At 38.8% G+C, this 21096-nt stretch overlaps 1 protein-coding gene across 10 annotated transcripts; it reads left to right on the forward strand.

Moving 5' to 3' along the window:
- Window positions 1–50: 50 nt before the first annotated feature.
- On the forward strand, window positions 51–20743 carry LOC101472075 (actin-binding LIM protein 1). Of its 10 annotated transcripts, none has more exons than XM_004562488.4 (21): window positions 51–445; window positions 7328–7471; window positions 9149–9332; window positions 9425–9534; window positions 11147–11273; window positions 11443–11536; window positions 12007–12094; window positions 12264–12322; window positions 12483–12539; window positions 13030–13107; window positions 13795–13977; window positions 15262–15291; window positions 15437–15566; window positions 15690–15779; window positions 16478–16528; window positions 16856–16914; window positions 17299–17344; window positions 17439–17503; window positions 17698–17772; window positions 18691–18771; window positions 18920–20743. In XM_004562488.4, the coding sequence occupies exons 1-21, from the start codon at window positions 130–132 to the stop codon at window positions 19031–19033; spliced, it is 2181 nt and encodes a 726-aa protein (XP_004562545.2). In that variant the 5' UTR covers window positions 51–129; the 3' UTR covers window positions 19034–20743. The 10 variants fall into 10 exon arrangements, 9 of the variants coding, with proteins under 9 accessions (XP_004562545.2, XP_004562547.2, XP_004562548.2 ...); XM_004562494.4 differs by lacking the exon at window positions 51–445 and adding an exon at window positions 1699–1790; XR_013099843.1 differs by lacking the exon at window positions 18920–20743 and having other exon boundaries at window positions 17439–17545; window positions 18691–18748.
- Window positions 20744–21096: the final 353 nt, after the last annotated feature.

Here is a 21096-nt window from a genome sequence, read left to right on the forward strand (position 1 = left end):
TTCTTAAGGGGTGTGCGGTGGGAGTTAGTCTGCGACTGCCTGATGGACAACACACACTAACGCTGACTCACAAAGTCGATTTAACACCTGACATTCCACACAAGGGCTTGACCTCTTCAAGTTTGCTTTATGGTTTCTAACCAGCAGTCGGTCTTCAGCCTGAACTGTTTGGCTGAAAGTCTCGACAACATGAGCGTGTCAAGCCTTCTCAACCTCAGCAACCTGGGCAAGATCTGCGGCTCCAGCCACAGCAACGACATGATAGTTCTGGACCGGGTGAAGAGGAAGAACTCCGTCAGGCGCATGTCAATAATTGAAGACGGTCAACTCGCAGAGGTTCTCTACTTGATTCCAAAGCAGTCCATAATGGAGCAGCTACCGTTCCTCAACCCTAACGACTACATTCTGTGTGAAAAGCTGGCAGGTATACCTGCAGAGCTGTCAGGTAATGACTCGTTACTTCATTAGGTGTTAGCTATTGGTCGTATCTTTTGAAAAATGAGCTGCTGCTTGATATTTCCCTCAAGTTTATAAAGTGGTATAACGTTTTCTCTAATCCATACTGGGTCAAAATTATAGATACAGACATAAACCCCTAACTAATATTTAGTTAAATGTTCCTTAGCAAGTTGTACCTTGGATCAGATGCTTTTGGTATCCATCAACAAACTTCTGACACAATTCTGGCTGAATATTTGACTGATAGAATAGGTAGAGTTAAATCAATTGGTTTCTTGGCACAGACACGGCTTTTAAGCGTAGTTCACAAATTGTCCATAGGGTTGAGGTCTACATGCACTCATGATGACTGCATGCATCACAGTTTCAGTCATCATAAGTCTGCACAACCCTTGCTGTGCACATCTTGAAGCTGAAGTTTATTGAGCAACACAAGAAAGTCCTGAAACATCACAGAAGACAGCTAAAGTGTATAATGACAGAATTATTAGTTGGTTTTAGAAAAGGTTAAACATCTGAAGCCTTTGCCAGAAAACATCAAACAGACTTTGAACAGTTCTGGAAACAAAATCTGGGCAGTGGAACGAGGTGATCAGTGTTTATTGATGATGTATCTGCTGACAGAAGAAGCAGGATAACTTTTGAAGTACACAGGACGATGCTCTCTGCTCGGTTTCAGACAAATGCTGCAAAATTATTTGGACATTGCTTCACAGTGCAAATGGACAATGAGGCATGGCTTTTGCAGCGAAGCGCAAAAGCAAAATAAGAGTTTGGTGCCAAAAATGCACTTTTCTGAACACAAGAGCCAATTTAAAATAAACTATTAGCCAAACAGGCATGCAGAGATCCCCCAGGAACGTTCAGTCCCAGAATGATCTGACAGTCCCAGCTGCTGCACCAGTGTGATTGTTTTTCGAAAACAATCAAGTAATCCTGATATATGATCATCATTTATGTAATGCCGACATAGAAAAGTTTGTATGTTTTTCCCTCTAAAAGAAAACCCCAACACTAATACTTCAGAATAACACACAAGTGCAGCAGCGTTATATTTCAGAGAAACAATTACATCGTTGCAGTGAGCTCACATTCACATACTCTCCCCCTCGGAATGGATGAGGTCATAGATTAGAAGCACAAGAGAATTTAATGGCAGTCCTGCTGTCCTCTGTCATTGACACACACACACCACACACACACAAACACACACCCCTGGCCTTTGTGTTGTGGAACCACCCCTTTCTCTTGGACCAGCAGTCCAGTTAGTGCCTCTCCTCACTCACGCCGTGAACTTCAGCGCAGAAGAACAGAAACCATGAAACAGAAAGGTAGACATTTTCACGTGTGTTTGTGTTTGTGTATAGGTAACAAAGAAAGGAAAAATGTCTCCTTGTGTATATTTTTGGTTGTCTTTTTATATTTATGAGATGTTATTTGTGTTGAGTCAAAGTTGGATCCGGATGACACTTTTGGTTCTGGTAGTAAAAATGAGAAATGTGACGTTTTCATTTCAGATAAATTTATCACTGAACACCTACATCTATGCTAGATTGACACTGTGCATGTGTAAAAGTGTACGGTGAAAAGTGCAAGTACAACTGTTACAATAAAAGTAGAACATAGTTGGGAAAGAACAGCATGTGATTTCAGAAATACCTCTGAATTAAGCAGCGATTAGCCCACTGTGCAGCAACAAGGAGCACTCAGATGTGACTAAAATGTGGAGGTGACTCTTATCACAGTGAGGGTATTCTGTCTTCCACAGCAGCAACAAGAAACATCTATAAATAATTTAAAGACATTCAACTAAATGAGCGGTTATTTGTATAATATTCTCACACATGGTGCTCTCTACTCTAGAAATTCCCATTGCTACTTTGCTCCTACTGAACCTGAAGTAATTTGAAGGGTTACACTGATTTTACATCTTTGTAGTGTTGGAATCACAGCCTGAGTGCTTTAATACAGCCTCTGTAGAGCGCAGGTAGGGTGCTTTTAAATCTGTCTGCCCAAGATAATGATGGCATCACAATACACTGCAAGACTTTGATTTGTAGTACATTACAATATCTGTGAATATGAAAAAACAGCCTTAAAAATCCAGATTAGAAATGTAAATATTCCCTGCATCACAGTTTTATTTAGGTTTAGTAACGTGTCACTTAAGTAGATCTCTGAGCTAAGGCAAAAACAGATTTTGTACAATTCTAATGAACTTGAAAGTCATTGCCTGGTATAATCACCTTTATTATTTAACACAGCCTGAACTCTGTTAAGCAAGTTTTCTCGTAATTTATCTAAGTAGTCTTCAGGAAAGTTTCTCCAGGCTTCTTGAAGGACTTTCAAAGCTCTTTTTTGGCTCTTTGTAGGCTTTCCTATTTTACTGCTCTTTAAAGATGATCCCACACTGCTTCAATAATGTTGAGGTCTGGGCTCTGGGGAGGCCACCGTGTGTTTTTCTATCCGAGTACTGTATGCTTTTACTGTTGGCAGTGTGTTTGGGATCGTTTCCACGCTTAAAAATGAGGCAGTTGCCACTCAGAGGCTTTCCAAATGGTATTAGAAGGTAGATCAAAATCTGATGTTACTTATCAGTATTCATAATTCCATTAATTTTCATAAGATCTCCACCACCACTGGTTTTACAGCTGTCTGGAGACACTCGCTGTTGTACACTGTTTTATTATCAGAATTCTCTAATTTGGACTCATCACTTCATCAGAGCTGTTGTCAGATACTTTTTAGATAATGTTTTAGGCCTGCAACATCTTCTTTTGTCCTCCACTTATCCAGTTTCCTCATGTTTTTTAAGGTCACATTGATATGCCAAATTTCCAGCTAACAGCTCTTTGGGAACCACCTTCCTGATATCGCCAAAAGTTAATTCTGTCCATGTGGACGTTGTGTTTTCAGTGGGAGAAACGTTTCGTAACTCATCCAAGTGACTTCTTCAGTCTCAGCTGACTGCAAGTTTCCTCAATCTTATAAACAGTACATTAATGACTGAAACTAGCACCACTGAAGGAACAGTGGGCTGGGAGGTCATTTCCTTGATCATTATTCAAGGATCAACTTTTGGGGAATTTCTTACCTGGATGATTGAGCATCAAGACACCTTACTGATACAAAAATACTACTTTATGCCTGTCAAACTGTGTTACCTTTGGCATTTTTCACAGATTCGGCTAAAGAATTTTCAATGTTTCATAGGTCAGTTTTAAATGACAAATGAACCAATGTCCAAAGGAAAACTTTGAAAGAGCTTCAAAAAGCCTGGAGAGCTATCTCATTCAAGACCACCTTAAAATATGATAAGAAAGTTTGACTCCTTGTAAAGTGATGAGCGGTGATGAAATGATAGGCAATGAGACCTTTGCACATTATTTATTATTGTGCAAATTATATGTTATTAAAAAACAAATTCAAAGTCAGGCATTAAGGTTACTCGGATGAAGTCCCGAAGCTGATTTGGAAATGTATTTGTTTGACAATAGAGTTCTAAGAACCACTGAAGTTTAAATCTTCTGATGCCATTTTACTTCCCCCTACGTACATAAAAACTAAGCATACCAAAAATAGATGCTCCCATACTCCTCTCTCACACACACACACACACACACAGATACAGATTTTCATAGCTGGGCTGTGTGCGATTAGCTGTTCGGCTCGGGTTTCTCTCCATTTGCTGTCTTTCTAAATCTACCGTTTGCTAATACTTGACACATATCACATATCAGCTTCAGATTCTGGAAGAGATCAAGAAAGTGTGGGAGGGCATTAAAAAGCTTTCCATCTGAGGGCTTCAATCATTTTTTAGTTTTACCATTTAAAAAAAGACAATTAAAAGCACACAAAGGGTGCATATACTTCAGTGCAGGATGACACCACACAGTGCAGAATAGTACAGCTAGACCTGAATATATCCATCATCTAGTTTCCAGCAAGAACAAAACTTAAAGTATTTCTGACTTCAAGACAAGTGAATTGCATGAATTCGTGCTGGCAGAACATCTCTGTCATTAACAAATGTCTGAGGCGCTCTAGGACAAAGACCTGTTTCAATAGTTGTTACTGTCCTATGCCCTAATTGATGGGCTACATTCCAACTAGGATCATCCCATCTGCTCTAACACTCCAGATTTTTATGTTCAGTTTTGTTCCATAACATTGGGATAGATTTTTGATTGATAGGCTTTTTCATAACTGTTGTGCTAAATAATGTACATTTAACCATAGTGTCTGTACAATGAGCCTTTGAGATATGGTCCCTAAATGTCGCTTGTTGCCATAGTAAGAAATCTCTCCTGGTGCGGGGCAGATCGGAGCCACATACCAGCGGTGCTTGACTCACTTCAGTAACATTCACAAGCCCGTGCAAAAAACATTTCACCTTCAAGTCTGCACAAATCTTTCTGTTTGAATCAAATAAGTTTAGACCCAGCTCATTGAAATTAGTGTGACTAATAGTATCTGAGACAGATTTCCAGTTAGTGAATTTAATAAGAGTGTGTATGTGTGTGTATTATGGAGCACTGTTGACTTTTTGGTTGCCAGCAGTATATGAAAAATGAAATTCATGTGTCTATCTCTTTGTATGCAGAGTGTCCGATTACTGGATGACAGACTGCTCTCGACACAACACATTCTTTCCTCCCTCTCCTTAGATAATCACATTAAGGACGTTTCAAGAGGCTGTGATTAGATTGTACAGGCACGCTGGTGCTGCCATTCAGAAAGATACAGAAAGAGAAATTATCTTAAGAGTTTTAGTAAGATATAAGACAAAACTTTGCACAAGGGCCACTGCTCTTGTACATTATACCTACTAAAAGTGTTGTAACATTAAAATTTTTATGTTTCCATGGTGGAAAAAAAGTTTTGTGATGTTGTCTGACTTTTGTGGGGTAATATCCACCTGGCCAGCCTGTATTCAAAGTCTGTGGATGTGTAATTAAGCCAAAACATAGTGCACATGTACCCAGTTCTGAAAAAGCTGGGATGCTGTGTAAAAAGTAAATATTCTCTTGTAAATAAAAAGAGAATGCAATGATTCTGCAAGTCTCTTAAATCCATATTTTATCCACAATAGGACCTAGAAACATATTAAATGTTTAAACTGAAAAAATGTACTGATTTAAGAAAAATATTAGCTCATGTTGAATTTGATGGCAGCAAAATATCTACAACAAAAGTTGTGGCAGGGGGTGGGGGAGTAACGTTGCCCCATTCTTGTCCGATACAGGATTCTAGATGCTCAACAGTGCCGGGTCTTCTTTATTGTATTTTTTGTTTCATGTGGTGCCAAATGCAGTCCAGACCACGCAGTCCTAGACTGCACGTAGGGTGGTATGAAGCCATGTTGTTGTAATAGATGTTTAACTTTGTCTTGCTGAAATATGCAAAGCCGTCCCTAAAAAAGACTTTTTGGATCATATTCATAAATGGCTTTTGGATAATACACCCTTTAGCCTACATTTGTGGATGGCACAGTGGACTGTGTTTACAGACAGTGATTTCTGGAAGTGTTCCTGAGCCCATGCAGTGATTTCCACAACAAAATCATGACTGTTTTTAGTGCAGTGCTGCCTGAGTGTCTGAAGATCATGAGCAAACAAATACTTTCCAGCTTTGTCCCGTGCGCACAGAGATTTCTCCAAATTTTTGAAAGTCTTTGATGATGCTGTGTAACGTATATGATGAAATATTTAAAATGTGCACAATTTTATGTGAGGAATATTAGCTCTGCCACTCTAAGAAGCTCTTTTAACCCAGTCATGTTAAATACTTTGTCGAGAAATGTTCTTACAGCCTTTTCTTTTTAGTACCAACTTTTTAAAATGTTGCTACCATTGTATTCAAAATGCATATTATACCTTTCATGAAATAGTGCAATATTTTAGTTCAAACATCTGATATTTTTCTTTGTTCTAATGTGAATAAAATACAGGTTTTACATACTACACAGAGTCCGAACCTTTCAGATTTGGGTTGTATGTTTATCTCAGTTATGTAAAAGCTGAACTGACTGGCTGACAGGATTAACGTTATGAGCTGTTCAGGCAGAGCAGGATAAATTCCTCCTATGGATGAAAAACGATGATGACAGAGATGATTGCTTTACAGTGACTTGTATTAGAAAATGAAGTAATGTTGATTGTCATGTAATGGCACTGTGGGCGTGTACATTTGTGTACATATGAGGGGCACAGCGACACATTTTGTGTTTTAACCTCACTGGTTTGCATGGCTCCAGGGAATTAGGTTTAACCAACTGGTTCTAGACAAATAGAGTGGGAAAATAGAGTGAAACCTGTGAGAAAATAAGTAAGTCCTTTAATGATACTCTTTATTTCCCTAAAATTGAACTCAGTTTTGTTATGTTGCTAATGGTTGATAAAAAAAAAAAGACATGATCATAAATGGGAGCATTTAAACTAGTGTTCTGAGAACCACTGGTGTACACCGTCCTAACAAGTACTGGGCAAGTTGCCTTAAATTATCTGAGGACATTCATGGTTCCCACAGGATGAATTCTGGATCAACAGGTCAAAATTTTAGTTCGTCCAATTACTTTTTAAAACACCTGCAAAAAAAATGGCCAGTCCTCATCTCGTCTTAAGCACTTATTAGCAAATGTGAACATGCTATGTTGCTAAACATGTTCACAGACTTTTGTGTCTGTGGAAGTTTCCTCTACCAACATGATGTTGCGAATATTAGTTTGCAAATAATTATGGAAGACTCTGCAATGCACAACTCTGTTGCATACAATAGACAAAAAAGAGCAGTGTAAAGCAGCAAAACTATAGCAGTTAATCGACTGATCAATACTTAACTAATTTATTTATATCTTGTGTTCATGTAGTACTACACACCCAGGATAGCTGCCACCCCTGCCCTCCAGCAGGGAAGAAGGTCATCTGCTGCTTCAGGTGTGGGGAGTCATGCAGAGGAGAGGTGCTGCGTGTTCAGAGCAGCTACTTCCACATAAACTGCTTTACATGCAAAGGTGAGTGTTGATGGAAGGACACCACTGCACTGGTATTACTGTCCTGGTAACGCAGCACTCGAGTTTTAGGCTGAAAGAGGAATCTGTTTATAACAATGTTCCTGATTGTCATTTCCATTTCAGTCTGGCTTTGTCTAACCAGACAGTGATGCAATTTTCCTGAGGACAACAGGCCAGTAATTCAGCAGTCTATTGTGAGAACCACCTGGGTTGTCAAATGGCCAATCAGTGGTGTTACTCTGCTTCGTGGAAAACATGCAGTGCTTCCTCTGCAAGCAATTGTCCCCACTAATAAGCTCTGACAAGCTTCTAGTGTTGTTGTCCTTTCATGTCATTGTGACGATGTTTACAGCGCAGGGGAAACAAAGAGACTTTCAGAGAAGAGAAGCTTGCAGTACGGAGAGAGCAGGGCGAATGAATCAATGTCTGACTGTCAGAAATGTGTCTATCAGTGTTACACTGCAACACATTGCTGTTAAAATACAGGACATTTTAAAGTAAAGTAACCACACACTGTTACTGTTATTGTTCTTCAGTCAGTCTTTTTTGAGTCTGTTGCTTGCAAAATCATACCACTACCTCATTTCGTAAACATATCTCATACAAAAATTCAAATGTCAGGAAAAAATATTGCAGTGAGCCAAAGAGGTAGTAACTCTGGTCAGCAGCTATCCCAGTAGTTTCACATGAATGTTAATATTTATGTTAAAGTAAATCTTGTGTCATATCAGATGTGTTGTGTTTAGCGTTTGATTGTATAAGATGTGTGATTTATTTTTCAGCTGTTTATGTGGCCAAGGACAGTGTTAAGCTTTCGCCAACTTGGTGCCAGTAAAATATAATATCCTTGTTAAAATGCAGTGAATTAGGGCTGTTGATATTTTGTGGAGGACTGTCATTATTTTTGTGCAAATTTAAAGAAATTTGCACAAAGTTTCTATTGATTAAAAAAAATCTCCTGCTTTGAACATGGAAGCAGGGACATGTTCAAAGATGGTTGAATTCAAAATAGCATAATTTGGAACTTGTTTACATTGTTAGAGAGTAGCAGGCGGACAGGAATAGAGCAGCACAAATCTGTCCTTGGCATTGTGTGCATTCTGTTGTGGCAGGCGCAGCAGGACAGGTTGGATGCTGCAGTATCAAATAACTAATAACAAGCAGACAGACAACTCTATATATCGCCTGTAAACTGGCACGAAGCTGATCAGTACACACGCACAATGTTTACATTGTGTGTAATGCACAAAACCACAGAAATGTTTCAGGAAGCCTTAAAAATCAGAGGGTCAGGGAGCAGAAATAGCCGATGCTTTATTAACTTCCTACTGTGACAACATCAAGAGTGAAGGTGACACTTTACGTTAGCTATGGTCTGAAAACTAAACTAAAGGGCAACAGAGTAAACAAATGCACAAAGACAAAGGGAAAAGTAAGAAATATTACTTTTTAGACCAACTTAAAGTGGCCACTTTGGGGTCAAAGGTTTGATGGGTTTTGATGAAAAAGATGTCTGCAATGACTTAAAGATAAATGGGTCAGGCAAAGTCTCTAAATAGAGCTGGTAATAATCCTCTTTGGTGTTATCACTAGCTTTTACATCACTAACTTGTAACAGTCTTGATATAAAACATTGTAATATTGATCAGATCTTTCTCTGAATGTGTCTCTGTGCAGTGTGTGGCTGTGATTTAGCTCAGAGTGGCTTCTTCATGAGGAATGGGGACTACCTCTGCCCGCTGGACTTCCAGCGACGTCATGGCACAGCTTGCAACAGCTGTGGAGAATTTGTGGAGGGAGAGGTGGTTACGGTGTTGGGGAAGACCTACCACCCAGCCTGCTTTGTTTGCGCCATTTGCAAGTAATCTTAAAAAATATGTTTGGGAGGTTTTAGTTCTACATACATGTCTTACAAATCTGTGGTATAAGTGTGTCTCTTACTTTGATTCTCAGACAGCCTTTTCCTGCTGGGAATTGTGTCACCTTCATTGGAAGAGACTGCCTCTGCCAGCGCTGTATGGAACCTGTGTCGCCGTCTCCAAACGCCACCAGCTATTCCAGCAGTAAGAGCATTCCTGCATACTCTCTAAGCAGTGTTCATATCAAAATATTTAAAAAATATATCAAAGGTTTTGATCCCTTGTAGTTTTAATAAGACAGTGGATTATACATTGAACACTGGCCAGCTGTGGGTCTTCTGCCAGCTGCTTGTGTATTTAGTCTATCCTGTCTTCAAGAGTCATTCAAGGTCAACATCTGTTAGCAAACAGGAAGTTTAAGTCTTCACTTTTTTGCAGGTAGCACATCAGACTCTCCTGTGCTTGTGTAGAACGAATTGGATAACAAAAGTATTTGGGATCATTCATGAAATCTGCATGTAAGAGGGGGAAAGAAATCAATCATCAATTGTAAGCCTTTTCTGTGTCTGGGTAATGTCACCTTTCTTATCACTATGACGGCTACACAGTGTCACTAAATCCAGTCTAATACCCGCCTGCAGCTGTTGTGGATTTCTTTACAACCCTTTAAGTTGACTTTCCTTCATGAATCCAGTCATCCTATTGTGAACCTGCCAGTATGAAGCAAGAGATACAGTAAAACGTAACTCTTTACCTCTGCTTGACCTCATCTGTGTACTGATTATAGATAAATGGGGGATAAATCGGGGATTTGGACTCACAAAGCCTCTGGACTAAGAGGATCTCTCCGCAGGAGTGTGCGGAAAGGTGCTTTTCTCATGGCAGAGATTCATCAAGCTGCTGGAAACTTTCCTCAGAGATGTTGGTCCATATTGACATGAGAGCATCACACAGTTGCTGCAGATTTATAGACTGCACAGCCATGATCTGAATTTCCAGTTCCATCCCAAAGGTGCTCTATTGGATTGAGAGCCAGCGACTGTGGTCATTTTACTACAGTGAACTTACTGTCCATGTTCAAGAAACCAGGGGAAATGATAAGAGCTCTGATGTGTTTCCTGCTGGAAGCAGCCGTCAGAAGATGGGTAGAGTCAGGTCTTGAAGGGATGGCCATGGTCAGCAACAACACTCATGTAACCTGTGGTGTTTAAACATTACTCAGCACTAAGGTGCCCAAAAATGGAAGCTCAGAGGGGACAGGGCATTCTCTGTTGCCTCCCCTAGTTTATGGAATACATTTCTTTAAAGCTCATCTTAACACACATTTATAGTTTCTGGATTTTGACCCAACATTGGTTTTTTTGGTATTGTTCTTACTTTTCATCATTGTCATTGTATTTATTTTTAGCATACCAAATATAAATGAATGAGTTATTATTTTAGGTACAGTTGCCTTCCTATAAGCGCCAAGCAGTCCAGCCATTCCCCTTTGACCTCTGGCATCAACAAGGCCATTTTTCATCCAGAGAACTGCTGCTCTCTGGATGTTTTCTCTTATTCAGATCATTCTCTGTAAACCCCAGAGATGGTTGTGTGGTAAAATCCTAGCAGATCAACAGTTTCTGAAATACCCTTTCCTCACTGTGATGCTTGGTTTGAACCTCAGCAGGGTGTCTTCACCAAGGTCTACATGGCTAAATGTCATGTGATTGGCTGATTAGATATTTTCATTAATGAGCAGCTGAGCATGTCTAATAAGTTGAGCAGCTGCCTTCTAAGTGACCACTGAGTATAAACATATATGTTGTGTTTTCAGACTGCACTGGCTGTGGGAGAGACATCAAGAATGGACAGGCTCTATTAGCCCTCGGAGGCCAGTGGCACCTAGGCTGCTTCAAGTGTAAAACCTGCAGGAAAGCGTTGAGCGGAGAATATATCAGCAAGTAAATATAAATGTCTCATTCATGTACTCACTCATTCAATATGCTTTGTCTTCCGCTTCCTTAATCTTTTATTTCTAAATTGAGTATGATATGATGAATGCTGCTAAAATGATGATATAAAAGTTCCACATGTACTGCTGGGTAAGAGTATGTCATGTGCATCTTTCAGGGATGGAGTTCCCTACTGTGAGAGAGACTACCAGATTCAGTTTGGGGTAAAATGTGAAGCATGTCAGAAGTTTATAACTGGAAAACTCTTAGAGGTAAGAGAGGTCGGCTTTCAGCGAAGAGTCTTTGTTTCTTTTTCTGTTGCAGTACATTTTATTACAAACATTAGTCTCAGAAGCCCTTCAGAGATTTAAATCTGTTAAATTCCTCTTTGTAGTCCGTAGCTGCCTGTCTTTAATTTTGCTGAGTGTTCATGCAACTTCTTTCCCTGGAGCGTCGCGTGTGCCGCCACTTCTTCTGTTCCTAAAAAGGTCTAATCACCTGTTTTGAATGTTATCTGTCTATTTAATGGCTATTATCATTTCCCACTCCTAACAAGTGTCCTCCCACTCTAACGACCACACTCTAGGCTGTTAACACCTCATTTAGTCAGCGGTCCAACTACACTGCTGGGCAGACGTAACCTGGTGAACTGCAATGTGATTTCTGCAGCTGTTCATTTCATGCAGCTCCTGCACATACGCAGTCTGTGAGCCACTTTTGTCTTCCTCATTATCTGACTTAGGCTGGGGACAGACATTATCACCCCAGCTGTGCAAGATGCAGCCAATGCGACAGGATGTTCACAGAAGGAGAAGAAATGTATGTGCAAGGTCAGTTTGAGATCGTAGCCTCTCTTTAAATAAACGGCCTGTCTATTCGAGACCAAGAAGCATTTTTGGTCATTGATGAATGCATAAGAACGGTCCTGTTGGTTAAAAACGGTAAAAGTCTTCTCATTTTGGTAAAAGTTGCAAAAATCAATTGTCTCTTCTTTCACAGGATCAGTAATTTGGCACCCAGATTGCAGAGAAACCAGCAGAATGGAGGACAGCTACAGGGTAAGGGTTTTTTTTACTCATTGTTAAACATGTTAGAGGCAGTTTGAGGATTCTTACTATCATTTTCTAAAACAAATATAAGTGATTTTACAAACTCACAGAGCAAAGACTTACTGCAGCTGTAAAAGGTGATTTCTTTACGAGATGTATTCCTCCCCAGGTCGGGAGACCTAAAACGCCCTGTCTTGATTTCTTTTTCCCTCAACATGAACTGAAGGTTAATACTGCGAGCAGGTCTGCGGTTTGCAGTGAGCAGGCTGCGATCTCGTGCTTCGAGATTAACCACACGTGCTTGTTTCACAATTCAATATGACAGACACTTTGCTCACCTGGCTGGTCAAATCAGAGCTTGTTTCATCTGATTCACAGTCTACATTAGATTTGTTTACATTGCACAATGATTAGCAGGACCTTTAATAAGCTACTGCTTCTGAATGAACTTTGTTGGCAGTGTTGCATGCTCGCCTTCACACTTTTTTTTGCCATCAACCACATTGAAATTGGCTGGAAATCTCTTAAATAATCACATTACTTAGTTAAGTGCCTCTATTGTACACTGAGTGTGCCATGGATTGCATTCCTGAAAATAACGCTTGTGTGTGCATGGATGTAAAGCCATGTGAAAGGCCACAATCAACAGCAAAAAAAGAGTACCGTTTCCAAGGTAGCTCTTTCTGTTGCTTGATTTTTTTCTCTCCCATTCTCAGCAAACTAGATCATCATCTGAAAGCTCCTGTTCCAGGCCGGGCTCATGCACTCCTGGCAGCCCAGGTCGAACCATCTGTGTAAGTTCACAGGCCAGCATTTGCGTCTATGGTGTGTGATTCACCGTGGGTTGATCTGTGTTTGACCTATCCTTTATTTATACAGGGGAGTCGCACGGACGGAGTTTCCCCCTTGCAAAAAAATTCATATTGATGTGAAATGTGGAGGAACACTTAGGGAAATAGAACATTAAAATCAGTAACATAATTCAACAAGTGGTACCTTGACTGATTGGAACTAGTTTCTTGGTGCTTGTTAGGCAAAATGTGATTTTAGTTGTGGCTGAATGATAAAGAATGTCAATGCATCCATAAATTTACTGAGAAAATCAGGGTTCGAATGCATTCAGACCGACTTTGATCACAAAAACTGGTGCTTTCGGTGTAATTCGTTTCCTCCACCCAGCTTTTTATCACCCACAGAAATGAAATAAACTTTACTCCCACCAAAACACTTCAGAATATAAGAAAACTACCTCTGCTGTGCACAAAAGCCTGGAAATCATTTTGCATGTTAAAACAAAAACATTGGATTTTATTCTAGACTAATGGAATCCGCTCACCTCATGTGCCTAAATCGCGGGATTAAAGTTTAATTCCTCCCTGAAATGATGTAATAAGACACCTTTGACCTTTCATAAGACCTAATCTGTTGTGTCTGCTCCTTGTGCATCCTCTTCTCTCCTTTCCTCCCTGTCCTGCTCCCAGGCCAAAGTAGATAATGAGATCATTGATTACAGAGACTTAGCAGCAATTCCCAGAGTCAAGGCTATATATGATATTGAGTATCCTGATATGATATCTTATAAGTCTGTGAATGACCACCCCTCCACTTTGGATGAGAAAGGAAACACACAACACAGCCAAAGAGTCCAAAAAAGTCCTGCAGAGGTAATTACATCCAACGCTCCAACTTGTGTCGAGTGACATGTTTGTGTGTTTATTTTATTTAGGAGTCTAACCAACTACTTGTTTTTCCTCATTCTTGTGTTTAGTTGTATTTGGCCAAGAAAATAAAAACATCTATTGTAAAAACAATTCTTTAGAGGGACAGATCACCCTAAAATGAAATATGCATGTCATTATTGTGGAATGTGGAGCTATTTATCTATTTAGTCTGTTTCACTGTCTTGAAGGAAGCATGCTGTGCAGGGAGGTGGATGCTCATGACAGTGGCAGCAGTAATGACGTCTCTCTGAGCTTAGCTGTAATGTGAGGTAACTGCATGCTTCCTTTAGTTTGGTAGGTGGAGTCAGAGTTCCTACATTAAACTGCTTAAAATTAGATCAGTGGAAGCACCGATGCTGAGGTTTTCCAACATGTTTTTTGGTTCTTGCCATTTAGTTCAGTTGTATTCAAAAGAAGCCAAAACTTGGCAGCTAACATCAGAACAGTCGAGATGGAAAAATAGCGCCACAGACCAGAAGAAAAAGCTTGTATATTTTTGTGAATTGTCCCTTAGAGTGTGCTTTGAAGCAAGAGTGCTTCAAGTTTAAATTTTTACATTAAAATGGTCCATCAATCCACTTTCATGTGTTTATCTCACATTGAAATCTGAGTCAATGTTTGAACATGAATCTCTCGAAAGCTATTAAAGATACAAGCCTCAAATTTTCACTGGTCTCACTTGCCATCACAATGAACCAGAATCTGTAGTTGGGACATATACATCGAAAAATGTCTTCATACGGACTAATTAAAATATGAAAACAATTGAAGAAGCCCTGTCAAGTCCCATATTTGAGAGTGTGCACTAGTTAAAATAAACAACCTTGACATTGCAAAAGACAATTAGTGAGTATTTCTAAACATTCAGATTTCATAGTCATGCAAAAATAAAACACAAATTACTTGTTAACATGAAATTCTTAGTCTAAAAATGAAAAAATTCGTATTTTAATAAACCAATACTCAGATATTTTGAGATGTATCTGTCCCAAATTACAGATCCTGAGTCGTTTTAAAAGGGATTCAGGATTTGATTTTTTTTATAGTTTTTTAGATTTTCATTGTCAAGCATTGCCTCTAAGACTGACAAATGAAGATAAAACACATGGAGAAAACATATAAACTTTCTAATTTGGGATGGAATCACCCATATGCTGTGTTACCTTCGAATTAACTACGCGATTCAGTGAATGTGCTGATTTTGCTTCTTTTCTTTGTCTGATTTAGTCACCAGAAATCAAAACTGAACCCACAGAGGTAAAACACACTTTTATTAACTTTACTTACAACAGACGCACAGAAATACCATGAAATCTGGTATCATACAGTGTGAGCCAGTCTTCCCTTTAAATCGATTTATTTTCACGTGGAGTTTCAGCTGGCTTTGTTTTCCTCTTCTCAGGAGAGTTTTGAAATAAGAACACGTGTACCCAAATCTAAAAGCCAAGGGCCTTTCGGACTTCATACAATGTATCATCGCCATAGCTACACTCCAACTTCGTCCAGATCACCACAACACTTCCACCGACCAGGTGAGATAACACAAAAGAAGCATACCAACACTCTTGTTTAAAGATATGAAATGCATCCCATGTTCAGCTGTTCTCTGTTTTACCACCACAACTCCTTCTGTCTGCACTTCCCGAAATCCAAAGGGTTCCCGCTTTCTTCCTCTTTATTCTGTGGCAACACTGGCACTTCCCCTCCTTCTCTTTTATATCACACCTTTCCCTCTCAAAGCAAAGGTAAGACCCCTGCTTCTGTGCCACCCTCTTTAAGTCTTCTCCTCTATTAGTGTGTTAAATTGCATTTTGTATTCCTTATTAACCCAAATTATTTAATGGTGAACGCAGCACTGGATTTCATTTGGATGAAGTCTGAAACACAAAAATAATACCAACAAACTATTTGGAACTAGCACGCATGGTTCACTTTATTCTTTGAAACACTGTGCCACCTAGTGGTCAAAATTCAGAACTTAAATTCTGCCTGGTTTAATTATTTTAAAATGGCTTTGATTGATTCGATAAATAAATATTTCAGTCTCTTTACAACTTCACACACAACTTCCTGTGCAGCTGTGGTTATTTATAGCAGCGTTGTGCCTTTGAGTGAAGTTTATCGTGTGCGAACGAGATCTGCCGAGCTTTGATCAGTCATCACTGGTCTGTGTTTTTGTTGTGGTAGATTACAAACTAACTGCCTTAAGGAAACCATTTTTGCATTTTTCATTGCTTGAAATGCTTCCTGATTTTGAGGGTTGATGTTTTCAATTTCAAGCAAGACGCTAGTGTTAATACTAACTGTTTAAAACACTGAGAATAAAAGTGGAATAGTTTGACAGCCACCTTCCAGAGACATACATTCATACTAATCTAATGTTTCCACTGTGCAGTAGTGAAAAAAATGAAGCATCTGCTAATACTGCATTCTTTTCTGACAGCAGACGAAAGCTTCAACGTGTACAGGAGGGCCCCGATTTATAAACAGCAAGGTACAGTATTTAAACCTGGTATAAGTTATGCTTGAATCACTCAAAATTACATTTAAGTTTCAGTTGTGTTGTTTAAAAGTATGCATTTGTATCTTTGTAAGTTAAGCTAAAGAAGCGACTTTTTATCAAGACCTTAAGATCTTGATAAAACTTTACCTCAAGTCACTACAAGATATTTTAAAGTCAGTTTTGCAGTATAGTTAGTAGTAAATGGCTGCGCTAAGAACCGGAGAAGGTAAATTTTTCTCAGTAGGTCTATTTCGGGCAAAGATCCCAGTCTAAGTGTAAATCGTCTCGTGATGAGCTTATCTGTCTGCTTTCACACAGATCCAAATTCCTTGACATCCCCAGCATCCTCTTTGCCCGGTCGGAACAGCCTCAGCCCGGTAGGACACGCGTTACTAATGCTTAAATCTCACTTTGGAAAGCTTGCATAAGCCTGGTACATGACATTCGTCTAATTGCTGAATTAATTAGATACACACTTTGATTAAGCTTTGTTTTAAAGTCAAATTAAATGAGACACATCTACAAACAAACATTTAATCTTGTACACACACACACACACACACACATATACATATGTATATATATATATATATATATATATATATATATATATATATATATATATATATATATATATATATAAATACAGTTTATTTATTTTTAATGCTTTTCTATTTGATATATGTAGGCGCTAAATAAACACTTTAGAAAAGGTTATTATATTAATATTGTGAAAATTTTGTTTTCATGTGTTTTCTAAGCCATGGCCAGCTGATTTCTCCCACTACCATGACGACAGATGCAGAGGTATCCATGTAGACAGATGTGGTTAATTACTATTTTAACTACCATTAAAATGAAATTAATTACACTTTGTTGGGATTTACTCTCTCTCTTTCAGACTTCAGGGTATGTGACAGTAACCGAATGGAGTTGGTATTCGAGTCAGTCCTGGTTCCCTGTTTGGTTTGTGGCATATTTTTTTGAAGAACTGGCCTAACTCATTGTGTGAATATATCTTTATTAACTCATATTTCTACATAACCCGCTTTTTAATCATGCATATATTCAGCTTTACTCGCATTTATCTGGAAATAATCAGCAAGTCTTCAATCAGGTCATGATATTTTCCAATTGCATGTGTTTGCTTCATTTTGTAGCTCATCTATGACCATCAGTACCCATTAACACAAATGGAGAGAGGAGTGTCTATGCCTAATTTGTTGGAACCAAATGCAAGTATTATATTTTATTTTATTATATAATTTGTCTTTTAACACACTTATATCACATGAGAGTTTTAGTAGATGCACCTATGGTGTGATTCCAAAAAAGTAAGTTGGTTTGTTCTCGGGTTATTGCAATCACAAACTTGGGTCACCACAGCACCCACATGGTGGTGTGAAGACAATACCACATCGGCCTTTTACGGCTGAAGGATATAGCGTCTGGTTCCATAGCAGGTCCTGAAAATATGTAAATACAACCTCAGCTGAACAGCAACATGACACATTACACCATGTTTAGCAACATAACTTAAAGTAATGATAAAGTATGACTTTTTCTGTTGTGATTTGGGTTTTGCTTGGGATCACTGTCCTGCTGCATGGACCCAGTTTTGCCCAAGCTTTAGTTGTTGGACAGATGGCCTCACATTCGATTTTATATAAAGTGCTCCATAACAAATGCTCCAAACATGGCCCAGTGCATTATTGCCAGACATCTCCACTTTGGTTTCATCTGCCCAATACATTGTTCCAGGTGTCTTGTGATTTGTTCAGATGCAACTTTGCAAACCTGAGATGTTTTCTAATTGTACAGCCATGAACTTAAACATTTAACACACTTGAATGCTTCAGACCAGCAAGCTGCCAAAACATCTGCTTTTATGCAACAAGTTCTCACATTTGTTGATGATCAATTAACAAGCGAATACTTACCCACTAAATTTCTATGGAAGCAGTAAGGGTGGACTTGTTATTTTTCACACACTGCTTCTGAACTTTGGCTTAGTTTGTGTTAAACAATGAAACTGTAACTTGTTATGTATTTTTCTTCATCTTAAGTTGTATTTACCAAATTTTAAGACCTGATGAGGTTGTGTAGATTTAATTAATGAAATGTTCTCAAATGGTTTTTATTTGTTTGTCAAGATCTATCCATATGAAATGCTCACAGTTAGTAACAGAGGACGAGTGAAGCTTCCCAGGGATGTTGACAGAACAAGACTTGAGGTGTGGCTTAAATGGTTTTCTTTAAAAAAATAGTTATAAGTTTCACTTAAATGTAATGTTTGAGCTTTATATTAAGAAATAATCAGACAGAATTACTCTGCGGCTTTATGCACAGAAACATTTAGTTCATCCTGCTTTCTTTTTGCAGCGTCACCTGTCCCCAGAATCATTCCTCCAGATCTTTGGAATGGATATTCAAGAATTTGACAGACTTCCACTTTGGAAACGTAATGACATGAAGAAGAAAGCCGATCTTTTCTAATACATGCTGTGAATATGCGATGCACGAGTTCCTTTGAACCTGTATGTTTATTCCAATGTAAAAAAATAGCACAAAAAGTAAGGACATTTGTGGTTGGTTGATTTTTCTTCTTTTGTCTTTTTAATTTTTTTGTAACAATTGCATTTGTAGATTCAATAGCAAAATAACTGGTAGAGAAGATTTGGCAATTTTTTTCATGGGCGCAACCCACAGACTGCTCAACCTACAAATACATTTTCTTACAAATGTAGCACCATTTAAGGGAGAATAAACCGGCTTTTCAGCCGCATAAGATTTGTTGCCAAGAAGCATTGTTCAAAGCATCAACCAAACAAATGTCCTTACTTTCTGTACTAAATTTATTTGGCACAGAAATATGAAATGTTTCCCTAAAAACCGGACAGTTCACAATTATCCTGGGACACTGTACCTTTATCACTTTTTTTTAGTTGTTCATAGGTTAGAGTAAGGAATAATAGCATAATTAATATTATAATATTCAAAACTTAACCTTATTTATTTGTGTTTCCACGGGCAGCCGTGTATCCTCTAGATTCCCTGCTTATATTAAACAACTCTATATTTTTATTCTTGGAATCTGCTAGAGCAGCTGTTCATGATTCACAGTTTTAAATAATTTTCCTTTCCCTCTCCTTTATGACAACTTTCTTCTGGTTCGTAGATGTCCTCACAACAGATCTGTGCCTGAGATGACAATATTAATACATCATACAGAGCCAAGGGTAGAATAAACTGTCAGTGTTTAGCGGTTTAAAGCCTGAACTTCAGACGCATAGATATTATCGCTTGGATCATTTGAAACCATGGCCTTGTTTAACATGAGCCTCCACCATAGTAACTGTATGCAACACTATATGGACAATAGTATTGGACCATGCCTCTAGGATCACTGAATTTAAGTGTGGTACTGTAATTGGATGCCACTGTTGCAGAAAGTAATTTTGTGAAAAGCCTTCCCTTCCAGATATTGAGTGATCAGCTCTGAGACATTTTATGCTACACTCAGCAGGCACTTTGTTAGTGTCGCTCAGTTTGAACTTCAGCAGGTCATGTTCACCAGCGGTCCCCAACCAGACCGTATGTTGGACAATATTTTCACGGACCGGCCTTTAAGTGGTCGCGGATAAATACAACAAAATAAAACCAGTACCAGTACCAAAAAAGAAGAAGATTTATTCATAACACACGAGAAAAGACCCAGGGAAACAGAGTTAACGATAAAAAAATAAAGATAAAAACCCCGAAAACCATAAATTTCACACCCGAGCCTCAAGTCTCATGGCCCCGTACCAAACAACTCATGGACCACTATCGGTCCACGGCCTGGGGGTTGGGGACCGCTGATCTACACCATGCCTAAATGCACTGAGTTGATGCGCTGTGATTGGCTGGTTAAACGATTGTGTTACCGAGCAGAAGAACAAATGTACCTAACAAAGTTGCTGGTGAGTATATAAGTAAAACATAAGTTTGCTGGTGAAAGAAACTGAATATGATGATGATATGTTTTCCTATTATGTCTATAGAATTTAACTCTGTTTCATACCCAGTGATATAACAGAAGTACTGGCATGCTGCAGGAATTCCTCAGACCTGAATGGATCCTTTATGTAAATCCCATTGATTTTGTTGTGGCTACTTGTTAACTGTTACAATCAAGCTCAAAATAAAGTCACTGATGCACCATGAGCAAGTAGCCTGCGATGAATATAAGTTCAGTTTTCAAACTAAATCTGAACAGTCTGCTTGCTTTTTTCCACAGCAAGTAAGCAAACAAAGAACAGAGTGCCACTCAGTTGAATTTCAATGTAATTCTATTTATGTTCTTTAGGGAAAACATACGGCATGGACGATGTTACAAAAACCAAAGGAAGACAATTTTTAAACACTAATTGGGGAGATGGGAAACATCAGGGAACACAGCTGAACAGAATCTGACTAACGAGACAACAAAACCAAAAACAGCAAAATAAAACAGGAATACACATTTGACACATTGACAACGCTGAGTCCACTGTCAGAGGCCATAAGTAATATTACTA

This window comes from Maylandia zebra, linkage group LG8 (genome assembly GCF_041146795.1).
Source record: "Maylandia zebra isolate NMK-2024a linkage group LG8, Mzebra_GT3a, whole genome shotgun sequence".
Classification (NCBI taxonomy): Eukaryota; Metazoa; Chordata; class Actinopteri; order Cichliformes; family Cichlidae; genus Maylandia; species Maylandia zebra.